The sequence below is a fragment of the Aedes albopictus genome, chromosome 2 (genome assembly GCF_035046485.1).
Source record: "Aedes albopictus strain Foshan chromosome 2, AalbF5, whole genome shotgun sequence".
Taxonomy (NCBI): Eukaryota; Metazoa; Arthropoda; class Insecta; order Diptera; family Culicidae; genus Aedes; species Aedes albopictus.
In genome coordinates, this window is record NC_085137.1 from 281,713,056 (window position 1) to 281,730,073 (window position 17,018).

The 17,018-nt window shown below is 37.3% G+C and overlaps 1 protein-coding gene across 10 annotated transcripts in view; it reads left to right on the top strand.

The window, feature by feature from the left end:
• Positions 1-17,018, top strand: part of LOC109414982 (coiled-coil domain-containing protein AGAP005037) — a 220,891-nt gene that overhangs the window by 82,314 nt on the left and 121,559 nt on the right. For all 10 annotated transcript variants that reach the window (XM_062851940.1, XM_062851939.1, XM_062851938.1 and 7 more), the window contains exons 10-12: positions 6,899-6,991; positions 16,744-16,861; positions 16,920-17,015. In XM_062851940.1, coding sequence (XP_062707924.1) covers positions 6,899-6,991; positions 16,744-16,861; positions 16,920-17,015 — 307 coding nt within the window. The remainder of the gene's footprint in view (positions 1-6,898; positions 6,992-16,743; positions 16,862-16,919; positions 17,016-17,018) is intronic.

The following is a 17,018-nucleotide window of genomic DNA, read 5'->3' on the forward strand; positions in this document are numbered from 1 at the left end:
GTCTTCTTTACTTCAACCTCTGATTGGATAGCTGTTCCTTCCCAAATAGCATTCCATAAGCAATTAGAATAGGAGTATTAAAGTTTTAACATGACAACTTTCAGTTGCAATCTACGAATTACTCCGTTACCACGCAACGCAACGCAATGCAAAATGGTTTCCGCAAAAACGAAAAACATTTTCCACTAGAAAAAAAAAGGAGCCACCTTGATCCATACGCTACATGTGCACGAAAACCGATTTTGAAAATATTGCTTCGTTATTTAATAAAAAATCAAAAACCAAAAAGTGAGGAATTGCTTCCAGTTTCGCCTTAAGTGACTTTTCGGGGTCTCACAATCTACCGGCCTTACGGGTAGATTTCTTGAAGCTTTTCACCGTACGAACACGTTGGACCCCTGGGCGAGTGCAGTAGTGAAGAAACCAGATTAATCCAGTTGTCCGTTTTTTATGCCAAATCGTGACATACAAACACAATTCCATTTTTATTTATACAGGGTGTAAGGTTCGTGAGTGAATACTTTTTAAAGGGTGTTAGACGACCATAAATGGTGAAAAAAATTGTTCTACGCATATGGTAAAATCTCAATCGTTACGTAGTTATTGACCTTCCCATGTTTTTGATTACTATTACCTTAACTGGTTAGACCTTTAAAACGGTCAAACATATCGCTGTTTTTTTTACCCTTATTTGAAAGATTATTGAATTTTCTATCAAATGACTTCTCTGAATCGATTGGTTTAGTTAAATAAGTAAGTTTTCTAGAGCAAATAGCTCAACAGTAGTGTGTTTTAATTTGTTTTTGTCAATTATCTTTGAAACATGCGTAATAAATTAAAATTCTTTCTTCGGAAAAGTTGTGGCCCCTGTTCCACTCTACAATTCGTTTTTTGACACTAAACTTCTAGCTCTTATCGTTTTCTGGCTCCTTCTCATAAAAAGAAACTATCTGATGGATATCTTCCAGTGTTACAGATTTATAAAATGCTGAATATTCTTAAAACTAAAATTTCAGCCTAAAGACGGCTAAACAAATGGCTAGGCAATTTTCCCATTTTTCCTCTTTTTTACAAAAAAAAAAAAATAAATTTTAAATTGTTTAATTCCACTATTTCATTCAAATTTATTTGAGGATTTTATCAAAGCTAAAAAACAACACAAAAATATTACGTGTGTGAAAAAATCAGAATAAGCAGGGCTCGGTCATACGAATGTCTACCATTGTAGAGGCGTGAGTAAACAAGCATTTTGTCGATCATTTTTATTGTTGGCAATTGTCTTAACTATCAGAAAGATAACAAAAAAATGCGTTGACTTTTTTCTCATCGAATATAATTTGCGCAGCGAAACACGTGTGCGCATCTTTATACACGACGCATATACCTAACAAGATTGACTAATAGCTTTTAATGTGTGTAGGCAGACAGTTGTCGAAGTCTTTCCGAGGCGTGCATTCGAGCTCTGCATCCAATTGGTTGGATGCTAATCGCATGCTGGTCAGCAAAGTGAAAAAACGAGCATTTTGAAATAACCCACCTATACCTACTAGCTACTAATGATCGTAGATGGTTGATCTGATTTTGTTATTAAAAGTTATCGAGCTTATTGAGCTTAGAGGGAACACATAACGTAGTGCAGTGCACACTTTTCCATCATCTGCGTCGATTGCAAATTGTTTGCTCTAAAAAACATTGATGAAATCAATCTTCAATTGGACACGTGCCAGTATAACGAGACAACAGGCAGCCCAGGTGTAATGATGTTGCTAAGGTTCAAACACAGACAATGTATGTGGTTCAAACATAGCGTTCCTTCTCTAATGGATCATTTTGGATACCTACCTAGCTTTGTTGGATCGACACGAATAATTTTTAATTGAGTTGTGCTCTTGACTATGCGACATGTGGCGTGGTTATATTTTAACCTTAAGAAGGGCGAACGAGCTTTTATAAACAAAGCCTTCTGTTGGTGATTTCTAGTAATCTAGCATCAGTTAGGGTAGTGGACGTATTTTGGCCCAGGCAGGTATTTTGGTCCACCTTAGGAGTTTTATTACATCTGTATATAATTGAAAATGGAATAGTGTTTGTATGTCACGAATAGGCTCGGGATCGGACCAACGGATCTACACTATTCTTTCAGTGTTTCATTCGTGCAGGGCTCCGACGTGTTCGTACGAAACCATAATTGGGAAAATTGACCGGGAAAGCATCATGAGAAAGTTTGAAATTCCATTTTACAGAGCATTTTTTTACTGATCAACATGCCAAAAACGTTTGCCGGGACAGCTAGTTTATCATATGGTCGGCGTTAAGTCAGAGTGGACTACGCGATTTTTTGGGCAGGTTTAAGCGAAGGAATTCAATAACTCTGAACAATAGAGGTAATAAACTATAGAGGGAGAATGTCGCTGGCGTCGCCCCCGCAACATCTCTTGCTGGCGAAGATAGGGAGGGATATAAGTGTCAAAGCGAAAAAGTATGCAGTTTGACAGATAGATACCCGGGATGTTTGCGAACGAGAACAAAGAGAACAGCAGCGACATTCGTCCTCTATAGTTTATTAACTCTATTCTCTGAACTTATCGATATTATTTTGATGCAGCTGCTTCATTGATTAACAGTTGGTTGTCTGGTTTCTTCTACCTCTATTTCACATGCGACACATTCGACATCCACAACGACATCACTTTTTTCTGTATTGTTCTTATGGTTCTCATCTTTTACTAGAACTAAATTACCCTTGACTATCACGCTGAGGACCTGAGATCGAATCCCACTCCCGACAAACTCACAAAATGTGAATTCTTCCTTCGTAAGGGAAGTAAAGCGTGGGTCCCGAGATGAACTAGCCTAGGGCTAAAAATCTCGTTAATACAGATAAAAAAAATAATTCAAAGTGCTCTTGTGTGTACAGCTGTTATTGGGAATATAGCGATGATCAATTCACAAATCCAACATGTATGTATTATTCCTCAAAACGCATAATTGTTGCAAGAGTGAAATACCTATAATTTCAAATGTACGATCTTGCTAGACTATTGCGATTATTGGTTTTTGTTGCTATGACAACTTGTAGGGTGATAAACAAGAGAATGACATAAAAGCGCAAATTTAAGTCGTTCGTTTATAATATTCGATGTAACTTTGTTATTTTAAGAGCAAGATTTATGGTGTCTTCGATAACTTTTCAAATTTTTGTCTGCTCTACAACTTTGCCGAAGATGCCAAAGCTCTAGGATGTGAAATAAAGAAGTTAGCACCACAGCGCCACCTATGAGGCGGTTTTACGAACTAAATTCCAAGCGCAATTTGAGGCGCAGAAAAAAAACCCATCAACTTTGCCGAAGACACCAACTTAATAGGACGTAACCCCAATGCGCTAGAGGTTTTGTCTTGCTAATTTCTGTTCCTGGCCCAGTGTGCAATAAAACGCACAATTGTGTTTCAATAGCTTATTATCATTTTCTTTATTATTTTTCTTTATTAATTAGGCTCATTATTATTTTTCTTCATTAATTAGACTTGTTTTGTACTTATCCATTTAGAGTTCATCTAATTGTTCTAATTGTGAAATTTCTAAAGTGACTAATTTCCTGAGAAAAACACTATAGACTCAACTGAACTTGTTTACTACCTACTTCAACAGTCCAAATCACGCTGTCTGTAGCTGGAAAACCAGACTGGTTGGTGCGATTAAAAGACGAAGGTCAATGTTGATTGATTGATTAGGTGGTGGAGAGCTAATGAAAGGGCTGAGTTCCTCAAATGTTACGCCGTCTTTTGTCGCGCTTTTCGTGTCTGCTATTTGGGTAAATATATACGTCTTCTATAAGATAGCTGAGAAACACGGTGGGCGTAAGTTGTAGCCTTTTTAGTAGACTCGTGTGTTGAATGTACATTTAAAATAGTTACGCATAGCTGCGTCAACAAGAATCATAAAACGGGAAGTTTTCTCTAAATTCGCAAATGCCAAAAAACGACTCGTGCAAAAAAAGAATCGGGTAGGATATTGGGATGCTTCGTGGTCGTTGGCATAGTCCTTTCGCTCTGCCTGTTCAAAATACAATCAAATACGCATAACTGGAGAAAAATTTTAACATTTCATTTCTATATTAGCACTAGTTTTCACGAGTACGAGAACGTAAATAAAAGTTGATTGCATCAAATCAACTCGGTGTCTTCAGAGCACTTATTCAGCATAAATCAAAGAAATAGTGCGCTAGACACCAAATCAATTTGATGCCATCGCGCACTTAGATTTTCGCACTTATGGAGACTGAGTGCGCAGTCAAGTGGTGAACTAAATGAGAAATAAATCGCTTGCGCAAACTTTAGGCACACTGTTTCTATTATGGAGGTAAAAATTAATTTTGTTTCCTATTGTTGCGGTATCCCATTGACTTCATATGAGATTTTGGCTGAACACAGCAGCAAAATATTAAGTATTTTTTTTAAATAGATTTTTAAACAAATCTTAAGCATAATCTCATGATTGAAGCACAGATAAACATACGTAACATTGGCAAAATTTCCATCTACCACGAAATGTAGGCCTTTTCCTGTCAGATTTGCGTGAGGTAAAACAGCCTATGACGATTAGAAATTGCAAAAAATATAGTGTGCAGTTTGTTGCAAAAGTTTTGTTAAAAACTATCCCCAAACGGTAATTTATGAACTTGCAAAAAACGTTGTACGCAACTCGGTGCAGAACTCGATTTTTACAGCACTCGTCGTAATTATCCAACTCGGCAAGCCTCGTTGGATAAATGTACGACTCGTGCTGTAAAAATCGTCATTCTGCACCTTGTTGCGTAAACTACTATTTTCACACACACATTCTTAAGGTCCCATTAGACGTGATAAATCGACAATGATTTTTCATAAGGGCCTAACTGATTTGATCGATTTCTCTTCGTCGACTCTCTCTTTCGCTAATAACTTGATCAAAACAAACAATATCATTATTCTTTTTGTTTCTATAGCATCATGTAGTCGTGTTCTTCGCATTTTAACCAAAAAATCTTTGGAAAACTCAAAACACATTCTGTGATAACACAAAGAGAGGATCGATGAAGAGAACTCAAAAATGTCAGTTGTGCCCAAATGAAAAATCAGTGTCGAAATATTTGGCCAAACAATCCCAACAAATGACCAACACAGCCTGAATCATAGCAACCTTGAAAAAATGTCAGACATCAATGGCAAATATTTGTCATAATGACAAACAGCCTAATGGCACCTTTACAGTTCCTTACGAGGGTTTTCATTAGAGCGACAAAGAGTTGGAATCTCGAATCTCTTTCAACTTCGAAGTCGCGAATTATCGCAAATTAGTTAGTTATTATTTTTTACACATTATTTTTATTTTTATTTAGGTTCATAGTCCTTCTTAATCTCTGTGACCGAACTGTCTGCCTGTCCGCAATAGTGTTTTAGATATAAGTTTGACTGTTAAAGTAAAAAGTAGTTTAAGTTGCCTAGTGTCGTGCTTCCTTCAAAAAGCGAAAATCAAAACTGAATTACTTTGTTAAGCTTTTTATTCTTGGTTCTTTGCGTGAGCGAGTTTTTGCAAACGTAATGCATTAGAAAGTTTAACTGAGAACGTCCTCTACCAACGGCCATTTTGCACGCGTATTAGTTAGTGTGTGGGAATGAAAGTTTGTAATATTCTCCGAGGCTTTCGGGACAGGGCGCGTCCCCAGGTTGCGGATAGGGGGAGAAGGGAGATTTTTCGCATTTGTACTGTAATCAACCAATGTGATATTATCTCCTACTAGCTGTCCCGGCAAACTTTGTCTTGCCAAGTATTTGTGGTGGTTTGACAATTGTTAAGCACGGCACTCTAGATTGGTTTCATTCCGATCGTGTTGAATTTCTTCCCAGTCCATGAAAAATCAGGTTTTTATCTGTTTTTATCAATTTTCTTACTTTTTTAAATGATTTTCACAGCTTTTACTACTTATAAACACAGCCACCGTGAATACGAATCGTACCGTGCAAGAGTCATCCTGATCGGTTCAGCCGTTCGTGAGTTTTGTTGCCTCGAATAGATAGTGTTGTAGTGCGAATGAATGATCTCATTCTATGGAAACTCGATCCTTGTGATGTATTGTTTATAAACTTTAATTTTGTAAGATTGACAAGGTTTTGAAGACAAACATGAGATGAGAGATTTGCCTAATAGGAAAGTCACATCAGCAAAACTTTTAAATATGCAAATGCTATCCATGGGGTCATGTCTAGCATTTAATATGTATGGTAATGACTATCTCTTACTTAGTAGGGGTACTACAAGACCACGCGGACAATTCGATTAGGGGCCTAATTGGGAATAATATATTTTCCAGAACTGAAAAGACTTTTTTTTCCAGGGTTACTGGCTAGTCGTAGAGGGTAGGAGTGTCCGTTTGTTATAATTGGCAAAATAAACAATCGGGCGCTTTTGATTTCTGTGACTTGCTTGGCATTTTGTGAATTATTGTTTTTTTTTTTTGGTTTTGGAAGGTATGCGATTCCCTATTGAGCCTTCAAATTATTTTGCATCTGAATAGCATTGACATCGTCAAGTCTGTACCAACACCCTAATCCCACACCAAAATACACTTTTCCTATCCCATGGCGTTTATGTGGTCAGCAAACACTATTCGCCATTACCCCTCCTTATTATCGACTTTGGACTGGTATCAGTAGGTCGGCTCCAAAGGCACGTTCTCCTCCATTTGGGAAGTTTGTGCCATGCTTTGAATTAACTTGCTCTCTCATTGCCCCACCAAATGCTGCAAAATGAAAATGAAAAATGGAATAATCATTACGAAAATGATCTAATAACAAATAAATATATGTAAATGTGAAAGTTAATTGAATTTTTAAGATCTTACACTGTTTTACATTCTAGGACTACCCTCAAAGCCAATAAGATCGTATGGATCAAAAGGCAGTATTGGACCGTCGTTTCCTTACTCTCCAGATCAGCTGTATAGCATTCCAGGTAAAGTTATGATTTTTTTTTTCTAAATAAGTATTTTTTTTTGGAAAACTGATTTCTCGCAATGCAAAACATTAAGGTGAAACATTAAGAAATCCAATTTCAAATTTGCATTATGAACTTTTGACGAATGAAACATCAAACCAAACTGCTGGCTTTGCTCACTTGCAAAAAGAGGCAGATAAAATCAAAATCATGCGCATTTGTTGGTGAATTTTCTAGACCATTTTGGCAACCATACCTGTATTTTCTGATGTTTCACCTAAATTCATTTTTATTGTATCCTTCTCAAAGTTCTGACATATTTACGCGACTATATTTTTGCGGGCTTTATTGATTAAAGTCCTTTTTTGGCTATGAATGACAAGCCGACCAACAGCAAGTTGAGAGGGCTTCTCCTCATCCGGGAGCATTAATTCAAGCCAGGACCCAGAGAGGACAACTCAACACGGTCAGAAAATTCACTCATTTTGGAGCTAAAGTGGGACAACTCAAAAATGAGTAAATTTTATTTCCAGCGATAGCGCTGGCCCAAGTGCGAAAATCTCATCAGTTTAAGTTGTATAATATTCTTGCTGATGTGAAGAATATTATACGGCTTAAACTGTTTGGGTTTTTGCACTTGGGCCAGCGCTATCGCTGGAAATGCAATTTACTCATTTTTTGAGCTGTTCCAGTTTAGCTCAGTTTTGTGTGAATCTTACTCATTTTAGGGTAACTTTTTCTTAGCGTGAAGGCGATAGCTGGTGGAAGGCTTACCGAATAGAGAGTACATATATTTACAAATTTTTGGACGATAACTTTTTTTTTATTTCTTTGTATTCATAAATTTTAACTTAGAGCTAATTCCTCACGCTGGACGCATAACCATAAACAAACAAACGACCCAGCCAACACACGATCTCATATGATGTTGTATAGGATGCTAAAGTGGAGGCGATATGCGTACACTTTAAACGCGGTTTTTCGCCAAGTGTTACTTCTGTTTGTCTATGTTTGTCTAACTTTGTCTACAAAAGAATTGAAATTCATCACGCAGGGTAAAAACACTCCTAGAAATCGGCTCTAATCTTCGCCACTTCATACATAAAAAATGGAATTTGTACACAGGGGGCGAAGACTAGAGCAGTGGCGAAGTCTAGTGCTTTTACCCCATTTATCAAACACTAGCTGTCCCGGCAAACTTTGTCTTGCCAAGCTGTAGTGGTTCGACAACTGTAGGGGTCATTGCATCATGGCAATCTAGATTGATTACGTTTCGATCGTGTTGATTTTCTTTCCGCACCATAAAAAACAGCATTTTGTCTATTTTCTTACATTTTTAGTTCATCTTTCTAACTTTTTTTTACATATAAACACAGCCACCATGAATACGAATCTAACCATGCAAGAGTCATCCTGATCGGATCAGCCGCTCGTGAGTTTTGTTGCCTCAAAGGGATTTCATACTCATTTTTATAGTCGAACCACCATGAGTCGATGTTCCATGAGTCGATATTTTACACGAGCCAATGGATTATAATTAACAAACACAAGTAAAAAGAAACTACTTTTAAGCTTCATCGTACCAGAAACCTAAGTAGCTTAACTAAACAAAAAGGATTCAAAGATCTTATTTGATAGAAAATTTAATAATCTTCTAAATGGGGTAAAAAACTGCGATAAGTTAGACCATTTTCAAATTTCATTTTATTTATTTTTTTTGCGCATTAAAATGTGAAGGAAAGTGTTGATTTTTAAAATGGTTATTTACCTTTGCATATTTTCATAAAAATGGACATGTTCGACAATATGATGCCTGATTTCCAGTGAACCGTTCATGCTAGTGCTTCTTGTGATTCTTGTTCTTGTGTCTTCAATACTAGGAAACTTGGTTAATGATGAAGTCAAAAAAAATCAAGGGAAAATTGTGCATCAACTTCTTTCCTGCAAATAGAAATCAAATAAATCAAAACAACAAAAAGGACCGGACTTCTTCGTTTGATCACGGTTCTTGGTGGCACCACGAGTATCTATCTCTAGCCCCGAGGTTTGACAGGAATCAAGCTGATAACAAGGTTGTGGCTTTTAAGCTTCAGCCAGTTTAAGGTCAACATAGTAAAAAAAACATGGAAAGTTCAATAACTTCGAAACGGTTGAAAAATTTTTCAAATATTAATGATTCTCTTTCATCGGTAAAAAAGTTTGCACTCACAAACCTAACAGCGTAAACCACTGATTAAATATTATCCTGATTAAACGTCGCTTTCACCAAGGCTATCTTTGATTCTGTCATTAACAAATTGATGATACAGTTCAATAGGGCACTGCACTGTTTTGATTTTGTATGGGATTTTGACGTTTCGTGGCCTTGTTGTTTACAAAATTTCTGTAAGAGTGAAAGAGAAAGAGATAATTTCATGCACTGCCCTATATCCTAGATTTCAATAATCAGATAATCATGGCATACGCAGTTATTTGATACTGTTACTTGGCGGGTCGGAAGGACCACGCCTAGCGAGCGAGACTCTTAGGGTCGGCACGTTTCGCTGGTCAAGAACCCAAGTAAAACACTTTTTTTGATTTTTAACTATTTCTTTAATTTTTTCAAACTTACTGTGTGTGTGGAGTGTCGGTGTGTGGTGTGGAACGTTGCGGCCGGCCGGAAGTGGAGCACTGGGGGGGGGGGGGGTTTCCTGCTGGTTTCCTGGGCGTTCGGTGGACCACCGGGACTTGGACGGGGTGCGCGGCACAACCTTCGCGCTTGATCTGACCACCGGGGTGGCGTGGTGGCTGATGTCCAGGGGTCTCAACGGGGAATGCCGAGGACTTCGGGCGTTCACGGGGCTTTCTGGGCGTCGGAGGGTCCTCAACGCCAGACGGAACTTCGGGCTGTCCGGGAGGGCCACTAACCGAACGGAAGGGCGTTGTTCGGGCCTCCTAGATGGCGGACGGGATGCCTCACAGGCGGTCACGGACCACGGGTGGCCACTACTAGGCTGAATAGGCCTATAATAATGGGTCCTATGGAAAGTAGGGTTATAGGCGAGGTTTTAACAGGACTACTGGGCGTATCGTTGATGGCACTCGTTGGATCATACCTGATTCCAGAATAACTCCTCACGGATCAAACTTAAACTTTCCGATTCACTGGATAGCTTCCAACGGTTAATTTAACTTTTACCGAATTTTGGCTCTTAGACGAACTACTTGCCTCGAGAGGTCAGAACGGAAAGAGTTTGCTCTTAGCTCAATTCGACCCAGTAGCCTGTCCCTCTTGCCTTTTCCCCCTTTCCCCTTTATATTTCTCTTTTTGGCATGGATGTTGTCATGGCAACCCTTTTCCCCTTTTTGGCTCATTTGGTGTATGTGTTGTGTTAGGTCTGTTCAGTGTAAGGTGATTGTGTGTTAACAAATTTTGTTCTGATTTTATTCATTATCCTTCTATAACATTTACTAACATACAATATAATTTACTAACAAAAAGCACATAATAGAATATGAATTTACTAACAATCTACACTAACTATACCAACAAATACTAACAAATTTATTCTTAAGAACTAATAAACAAAGTTAGCGTTTCTCAACGGTAACAATACTTTAGTGAATCTACTTTAGCCAGAGTTGCTCTCTGTCACTATCAATGGTAGGCAAACTGGCAATTTTGAAAGGCTGACTGCGATCCAAGTCAGCGTGTGCTCTGTCGAGTCACCGCGTCACCGTCACTTTTCTTTTCCCATCACAACTGAACTGATTGCGATGGCGGGTAGATATCACTGATAGACCATCTTTAAAATTCGTTTAAAAATCAAAATAAACACTCAAAGTGATGAAATTTAAATATGTGGTACAGAATAAAAATTTTCGTATGATGGTCACAAAACATTTTGAGTTTTGGCTAATATCGCAAAAATCGGCACCAACATTTCAAAAGGGCGTAACTGCGTTTTGAAACAAACCACTCTTTCACATCTGTGGGTCATATTTTAAGTTTCCCACGAAATTCACAAACATTACTAGACAGAGAAATTGCTCTTCTTTCCTATACTGGCGGTGATTTGCATGGCGGCATTGAAATACGATCCACAGATGTGAAAGAGGGGTTTGTTTCAAAATGCAGTTACGCCCTTTTGAAATGTTGGTGCCGAAATATCATTTCAGTTGCTATGATAGTGCTCTGGAGTATGGGTCAGTATCAAGTCGTTGCCGGTCACTATCGTTTTGATATTGATCGGCCTACAGTGATAGTGACGATGGTACAAAATCAGTAGTCAACTGACATGACTGATATTTGGCAGCTCTGACTTTAGCACACAGTATTTGCATTTCATAGTTCTTTTATTTTAGAACGCAATTTTAAAGAATCGTTCAACGAATATGGCTGAGGCTGAGAATAATGGTTGATCGGTAAGTGTCAGAATCGGGATGCATTTTCAGTTAAATCCGTTTAACGATTCCTTAAAACGGTGCTCCAAATGATTTGTCCTAATGTCAACATCCACCTCTATGCAGAAGAAAAGGCACATGTTTAAATGACGAAAAATGCAGTTATTCTTATGTATTGTCGGCATACGTAATTACAATCTTGACTGCTTTGCTGCAAACGTTTGGTGTCTTGAAAATAATTTCGGGAATGTTTAATTATTTTACAGTAAAAGGATTTATTTTTAGGTTTCAGCCTAAGGGAGCGTTCATAAATTACGTCACTCAAAAATTGCTCATTTTCAACTCCTCACCCACCCCCTTTCCCACAATGTGACACTTTTGGTATGAGACCTCCTGAATGCCTGACGTAATTTATGGACGTTCCCTAATGCTAGCATCCCAATTGGGTTGTAGTGAATAAAATATTGCTATTTTCTATAGCCTAATCGGACGAGCAAATTTCTCTGAGTACATATAATGTAATTTTATTGCGTTCCAATACCTTTGTTTTGGTTAAATAAACAAAACAGTTATTACTTATGTGGATAGAATGACAGTTCATTCGATAAAATGACAGTTCGCCCCGAACAAAAAAAAACATAAAAACTTTAAATGTACACGGAGAGACCAAATTACCCAAAAGTGAGTTCTTTCCACCCAACTTCGGGGTTGCGTGCGTCAAGCCAATTTTGAGTTGATGGAATCGATGTTTTTGTTGGGTTGTTCCCGCTTACTTCCATGTGAAAAAAATACCTAATTTTAAGTTTTTTTCACCCAACCGAAATTTTGACTAGGTTGTATTCACTCAAATTTGAGTACTGTGCTAGAAACTCAGTGTTGGCTTGACGCACGGAACTGCAAAAGTTGGGTTGTTTCTCTCTTCACTCTCTGACAACAATAGAAAGAGCGCATGAAAAGGGAGATGAACAAGAACTCAAAATTGAGTTTGAGTACCTAATTTTGAGTTTTTCAGTTTCTCCGTGTAGTTTAACAATAGTTCCCGCGTACTAAAATTTTGGATTTCGACTTATTTGAGGGTGGAAATTCCAATCAGAGTGTAAAAAATCCGAAGATCCAAAGTGAAGATTGACATGCTCATTTTTTCATTCGTGCTTGATCATATTCATTGTCAGCTGAATGCCTCTTTTTCATCCAATTCTCTGTTATGAATATTTTCTTGCGCGTCGCACGCTATGTCTGAACCAGCAGATTATAAAAATTGAATGTACATCGGGTTTCTTTCCATAAAACATCAGTATTCAAGCTATATTTTCATTTGCAGAAGGTTTCAAAATATTCTATTGGGGAAATTTTGATTTTCCCATCTTTTTGACCGTTTTTCATACATTTAGTAATTTTTGTTTGGTATTGTAAATTTGACTTATTTTCCTCTATATGGGTAAAAATTTCAACCCGGTATAACTTAATTCGCCGTGAGAAAATATTTCATTTTATAACGGTGTATTAAGTATCAATATATTGTTGATAAACGTTAAAAAATTCATTCAATTCGGTTCACTGGTTTCCGAGATATGACAGCTCAAAAATGAGTTGCCTAAAAAATAGTGTTTTACCCGAACGTTTCTAACTTCGCAAAAAATTATTCAATCGAGCCCAAATTTATACCAATGATGCACATATAACAGGTTGATAAACAGTCAAAATTTGAGATTTTTTATGCACTCTATGAAAAGTTACAGCATGTTGAAATAGTTATTTATGTAACGAGTTGCAAAATGATGATTTTTACAGCACGAGTCGTACATTTATCCAACGAGGCTTGCCGATGCCCCCTTAGGATTAAAAATTCCTAGACCAAAACTAGCTATGAATGCAACAACAGATGCTGCGAACTAAAAGGCGAACTGCCAAACAAAATATAATTCTAGGATGACTGATAGACCAAGAATAATTATGAAACCTCGTCATCCTGACATTGGACTTCGTTATCTGTTTAGATAACTGGGCACAATTTATGTTATGTGTTGCGTGTTTGTGTTTTGTTCATTTGTAATCTTCTATTTTATTTTTCGTATCTAGCTTCCAAACGTGGGGCCCGATATGAAAAATTAAATATGCATTTGTAGGGTTCTGTTAGCAGTTGTCTACATTGTGGAACCCATCGGGAGCACAATGCATTAAATGTTTGTTAAATTTTGTAGTGTTGCGCACATTTTTTTTTCTGTTACATTGGCAACATCCCAGCGACATTTCACACTTATCAAACTTATTTTGTTTACCTGTTGTGCATCCGACGACCCTGAAATGAACTCAAGCAAACTTGCCTAACGTACAGGCGCTGCGAAGTCGTGTGCGAAATTCGACTGTGATAATAATGAATTTGGGCCGAGTCTAAATGGGTGCAAATGTCGCAATACATAGTGCCAAATTGCAAAAAAAAAAATTAACAAAAAAAAGTTGCCTACCCCAAACATTTTGGCCACCCCCTGTATCTTTACTCTACAGAGAAAGATGCACACTCGTGGTGCCAACAAGAACCGATACTTTTCGTGATCAAATCAAGAAGCGTTACGGTCCTTTTTTGTTGTTTTTGATATATTTGATTTCTATTTGGTTGGCGTTAAGTCAGACCGGACCATCTGTTTTTCAATGATTTAGGGCAAATGTCCTGCAAGCACTTGGGATATCAAATTTATCGGATTATTTTCTGAAATACTGTAGTTCTTTTGTAATGAGACATTTGCATAAAAAAAACGTCGAAAAGTTCAGAGTTGCCCTGGGCTTGGATTATATCTTCCAGGAAGCTTTGAATTCAGGCATGTGGCCGATGTGCTTCGCAGTAATGATTGGAATAACTGAATGTATACTTAACCCTCTAATACCCAAATTTTTGATTTTGATCTAAATATCATTTTTCGTCATCTAAAATCGATTTAAACATGTTTCTTTTTAATTCTCGATTTCGTGAATTTCAGTTTTTGATTTTTCTAATTTTTATTTTTGAACATCCTCACACTTTTATATTTTTCCTGGAAGCCCATTTGGGGTACGGATTTTTTTAGATGAAAACATTTTGAGATTTTATGATTATTGTTGAAATATTATTATTTTAAATTTTTTTCATAGAAAATTTTATTTTCCGTGTAATTTTAAGGAAAATAATTTCAGAGTGTATTCGATTCCCTTAAACTATTAAACAAGGATAGAATGATTTGGGAAAAATTTGAAACATGTTAATTGTAGCGATTCAATACAAAATAAATAATGACTTTTAAGAGGTGACTAAAACATCAATTTTTCAATGATTTTTAAAAAATATAAATACGCTTTAAAATACACCTAAAACCATTTTGAGATATACAGGACAGTCCTAAATATCAGCCAAAAATATAAAAATTTTGATTTTCCACGAAACAAAAATTACAAAAATGCTCAAACTATACCCCGTCTAAAGGCGGGGTTGGGTATTAGAGGGTTAATCAATGGCAAACAATTCTGTAAAAATCAGATCTTCAAGTCATCTGATATAGTTATACTGATCATGCTGCTGCATAGTATATCGAACATTTGTCGAAGTCATTTATGTGCCGGGAAAATATAATTCCAAGTTGGTGAGAATATTACAAACTGAGGGAGGGTAATAGGCCCAGTCAGACCCCTGAATGGGCAATGTGGGTTAGTGTATGGGAATGCCATTGAAGGTTTGTAATATTATCCGAGGCTTTCAAAATCCAACAGGGCGCGTCCCCGGGTTGCGGATAGGGGGAAAAGGGAGATTTTTCGCAGTTGTACTTTAATCAGCAATGTGATATTATCTCCTATGGTGTTGTAGTGCGAATAAATGATCTCATTCTACGGGAATTCGAACCTTGTAATGTATTGTTTATTAATTTTTATTTTCCATGCTTGACAAGGTTTTGAAGACAATCATGAGATGAGAGAATTGCCTAATAGGAAAGTCACATCAGGAAAGCTTTTACATATGCAAATGCTATCCATGGGGTCATGTCTAGCATGATGTAATATGTATGGCAATGACTGGTTCTTACCTAGTAGGGGTACTACAAGACCACGCGGACAATTCGATTAAAGGCTTAACAGGGGATAATATTTTAATAATAATATTTTCCAGAACTGAAGGGACATTTTTTCCGGGGTGACTGGCGAGTCGGAGAGGGTAGAAGTTTCCGTTTGTTACAATTGACAAAATAAATAATCGGGCGCTTTTTCTTTCTATGACTTGCTTGGCATTTTGTGGATTATTGTTTTTTTGGTTTTGGAAGGTATGCGATTCACTATTGAGCCTTAACATTATTTTGCATCTGAATAGCATTGATATTGTCAAGTCTTTACCAACACCCTAACCCCACACCAAAATACCCTTTTCCTATCCCATGGCGTTTATGTGGTCAGCAAAGAGTCTTTGCCAAAGACTATTCAGCCATTACCCCTCCTTATCTTCGGCTTTGGTCTGACTTGCGCTCTCATTGCCCCACCAAATGCTGCAAAATGAAAATGAAAAGTTCAGAGCTGCCGAGTTTGTACGCTTATCTTCACCTGCTCAAAAAATCACGTAGTCCACTCTGATTTAACGCCGACCATTTGCAGGAAGGAAGTTTATACACAATATGTTCTTCTATTTTGTGACATTGTTAACCAAGCTCCCTAGCTTTGAGGGCACAAGAACAAGAAGAACTAGCATAAACGGTTCACTGAAAATCAAGCACCGTATCGTCAAACTTGTTCATTTTTGTGAGAATACGCAAAGGTAAATAACGTTGACCATTTAATTAACAATACATTCTTTCACAGCTCAACACGCAAAATCAATCTCTCACCTTTCCTCATTCTTAAGGCCACGCAAAACTTAAAAGCCGCATGGCTAAAGAGGTTGCAATGCTTTTTCCCAAATTCCACGGTGTATTATGGACGATGTGAGTCCTTGGACTTGGTTGCAATAGTCTCTTCTAGTCTATTTGATCAAAAAATATTACTTGAGATGCAATTCTTATACGTCGGCGTTAGTAAATCGACGCCGGTAATTTAAATGTTATTTTTGCATTACGTTGTGAGAACGTGAACCTTTCACCTAGCAAAAGAAGGATAAAACAGAAGTTCCGTAAGTGCTAAAAAGTTGAACTTTGGTAGCATAAATATTGCTTCTTGTTTATTTTCATATGTGTTAACAAGTACAGGATGAACTACAACTACATCGGCAAGCCTCGTTGGATAAATGTACCATTCGTGCTAAAAAATCATTTTTTTTGCAACTCGTTCCATAAATAAAAATTTTGAACATGAAATTGTGTTCTATATTGTTAGATACATTACCGTAGTTGTACTTTCCTCTTGTATTAACCAGCAGTCATATATTTTTGTTTCCATAGACGGATACATGAGTTCTCCAGAACGAAGTGGTGCCAGCAGAGCATATGAGGAGCCCTATTACAGCCAGTATAGTGGGCGTGGTAATGCAGTTACGTCAATTATAGATGAGGAACAAGGGTACGGTATAATTGAATGTAAGCGAACTACGATAATTAACATTTTTTTTTCTTGGTAGTGATGCCAGTTTAGCCGACGATCAATATGCAATGTATGGTGTTAAAGGACTTGGAAGGATTCCACATGCTGCAAATCAAATGTATGATCCGACAAGGTA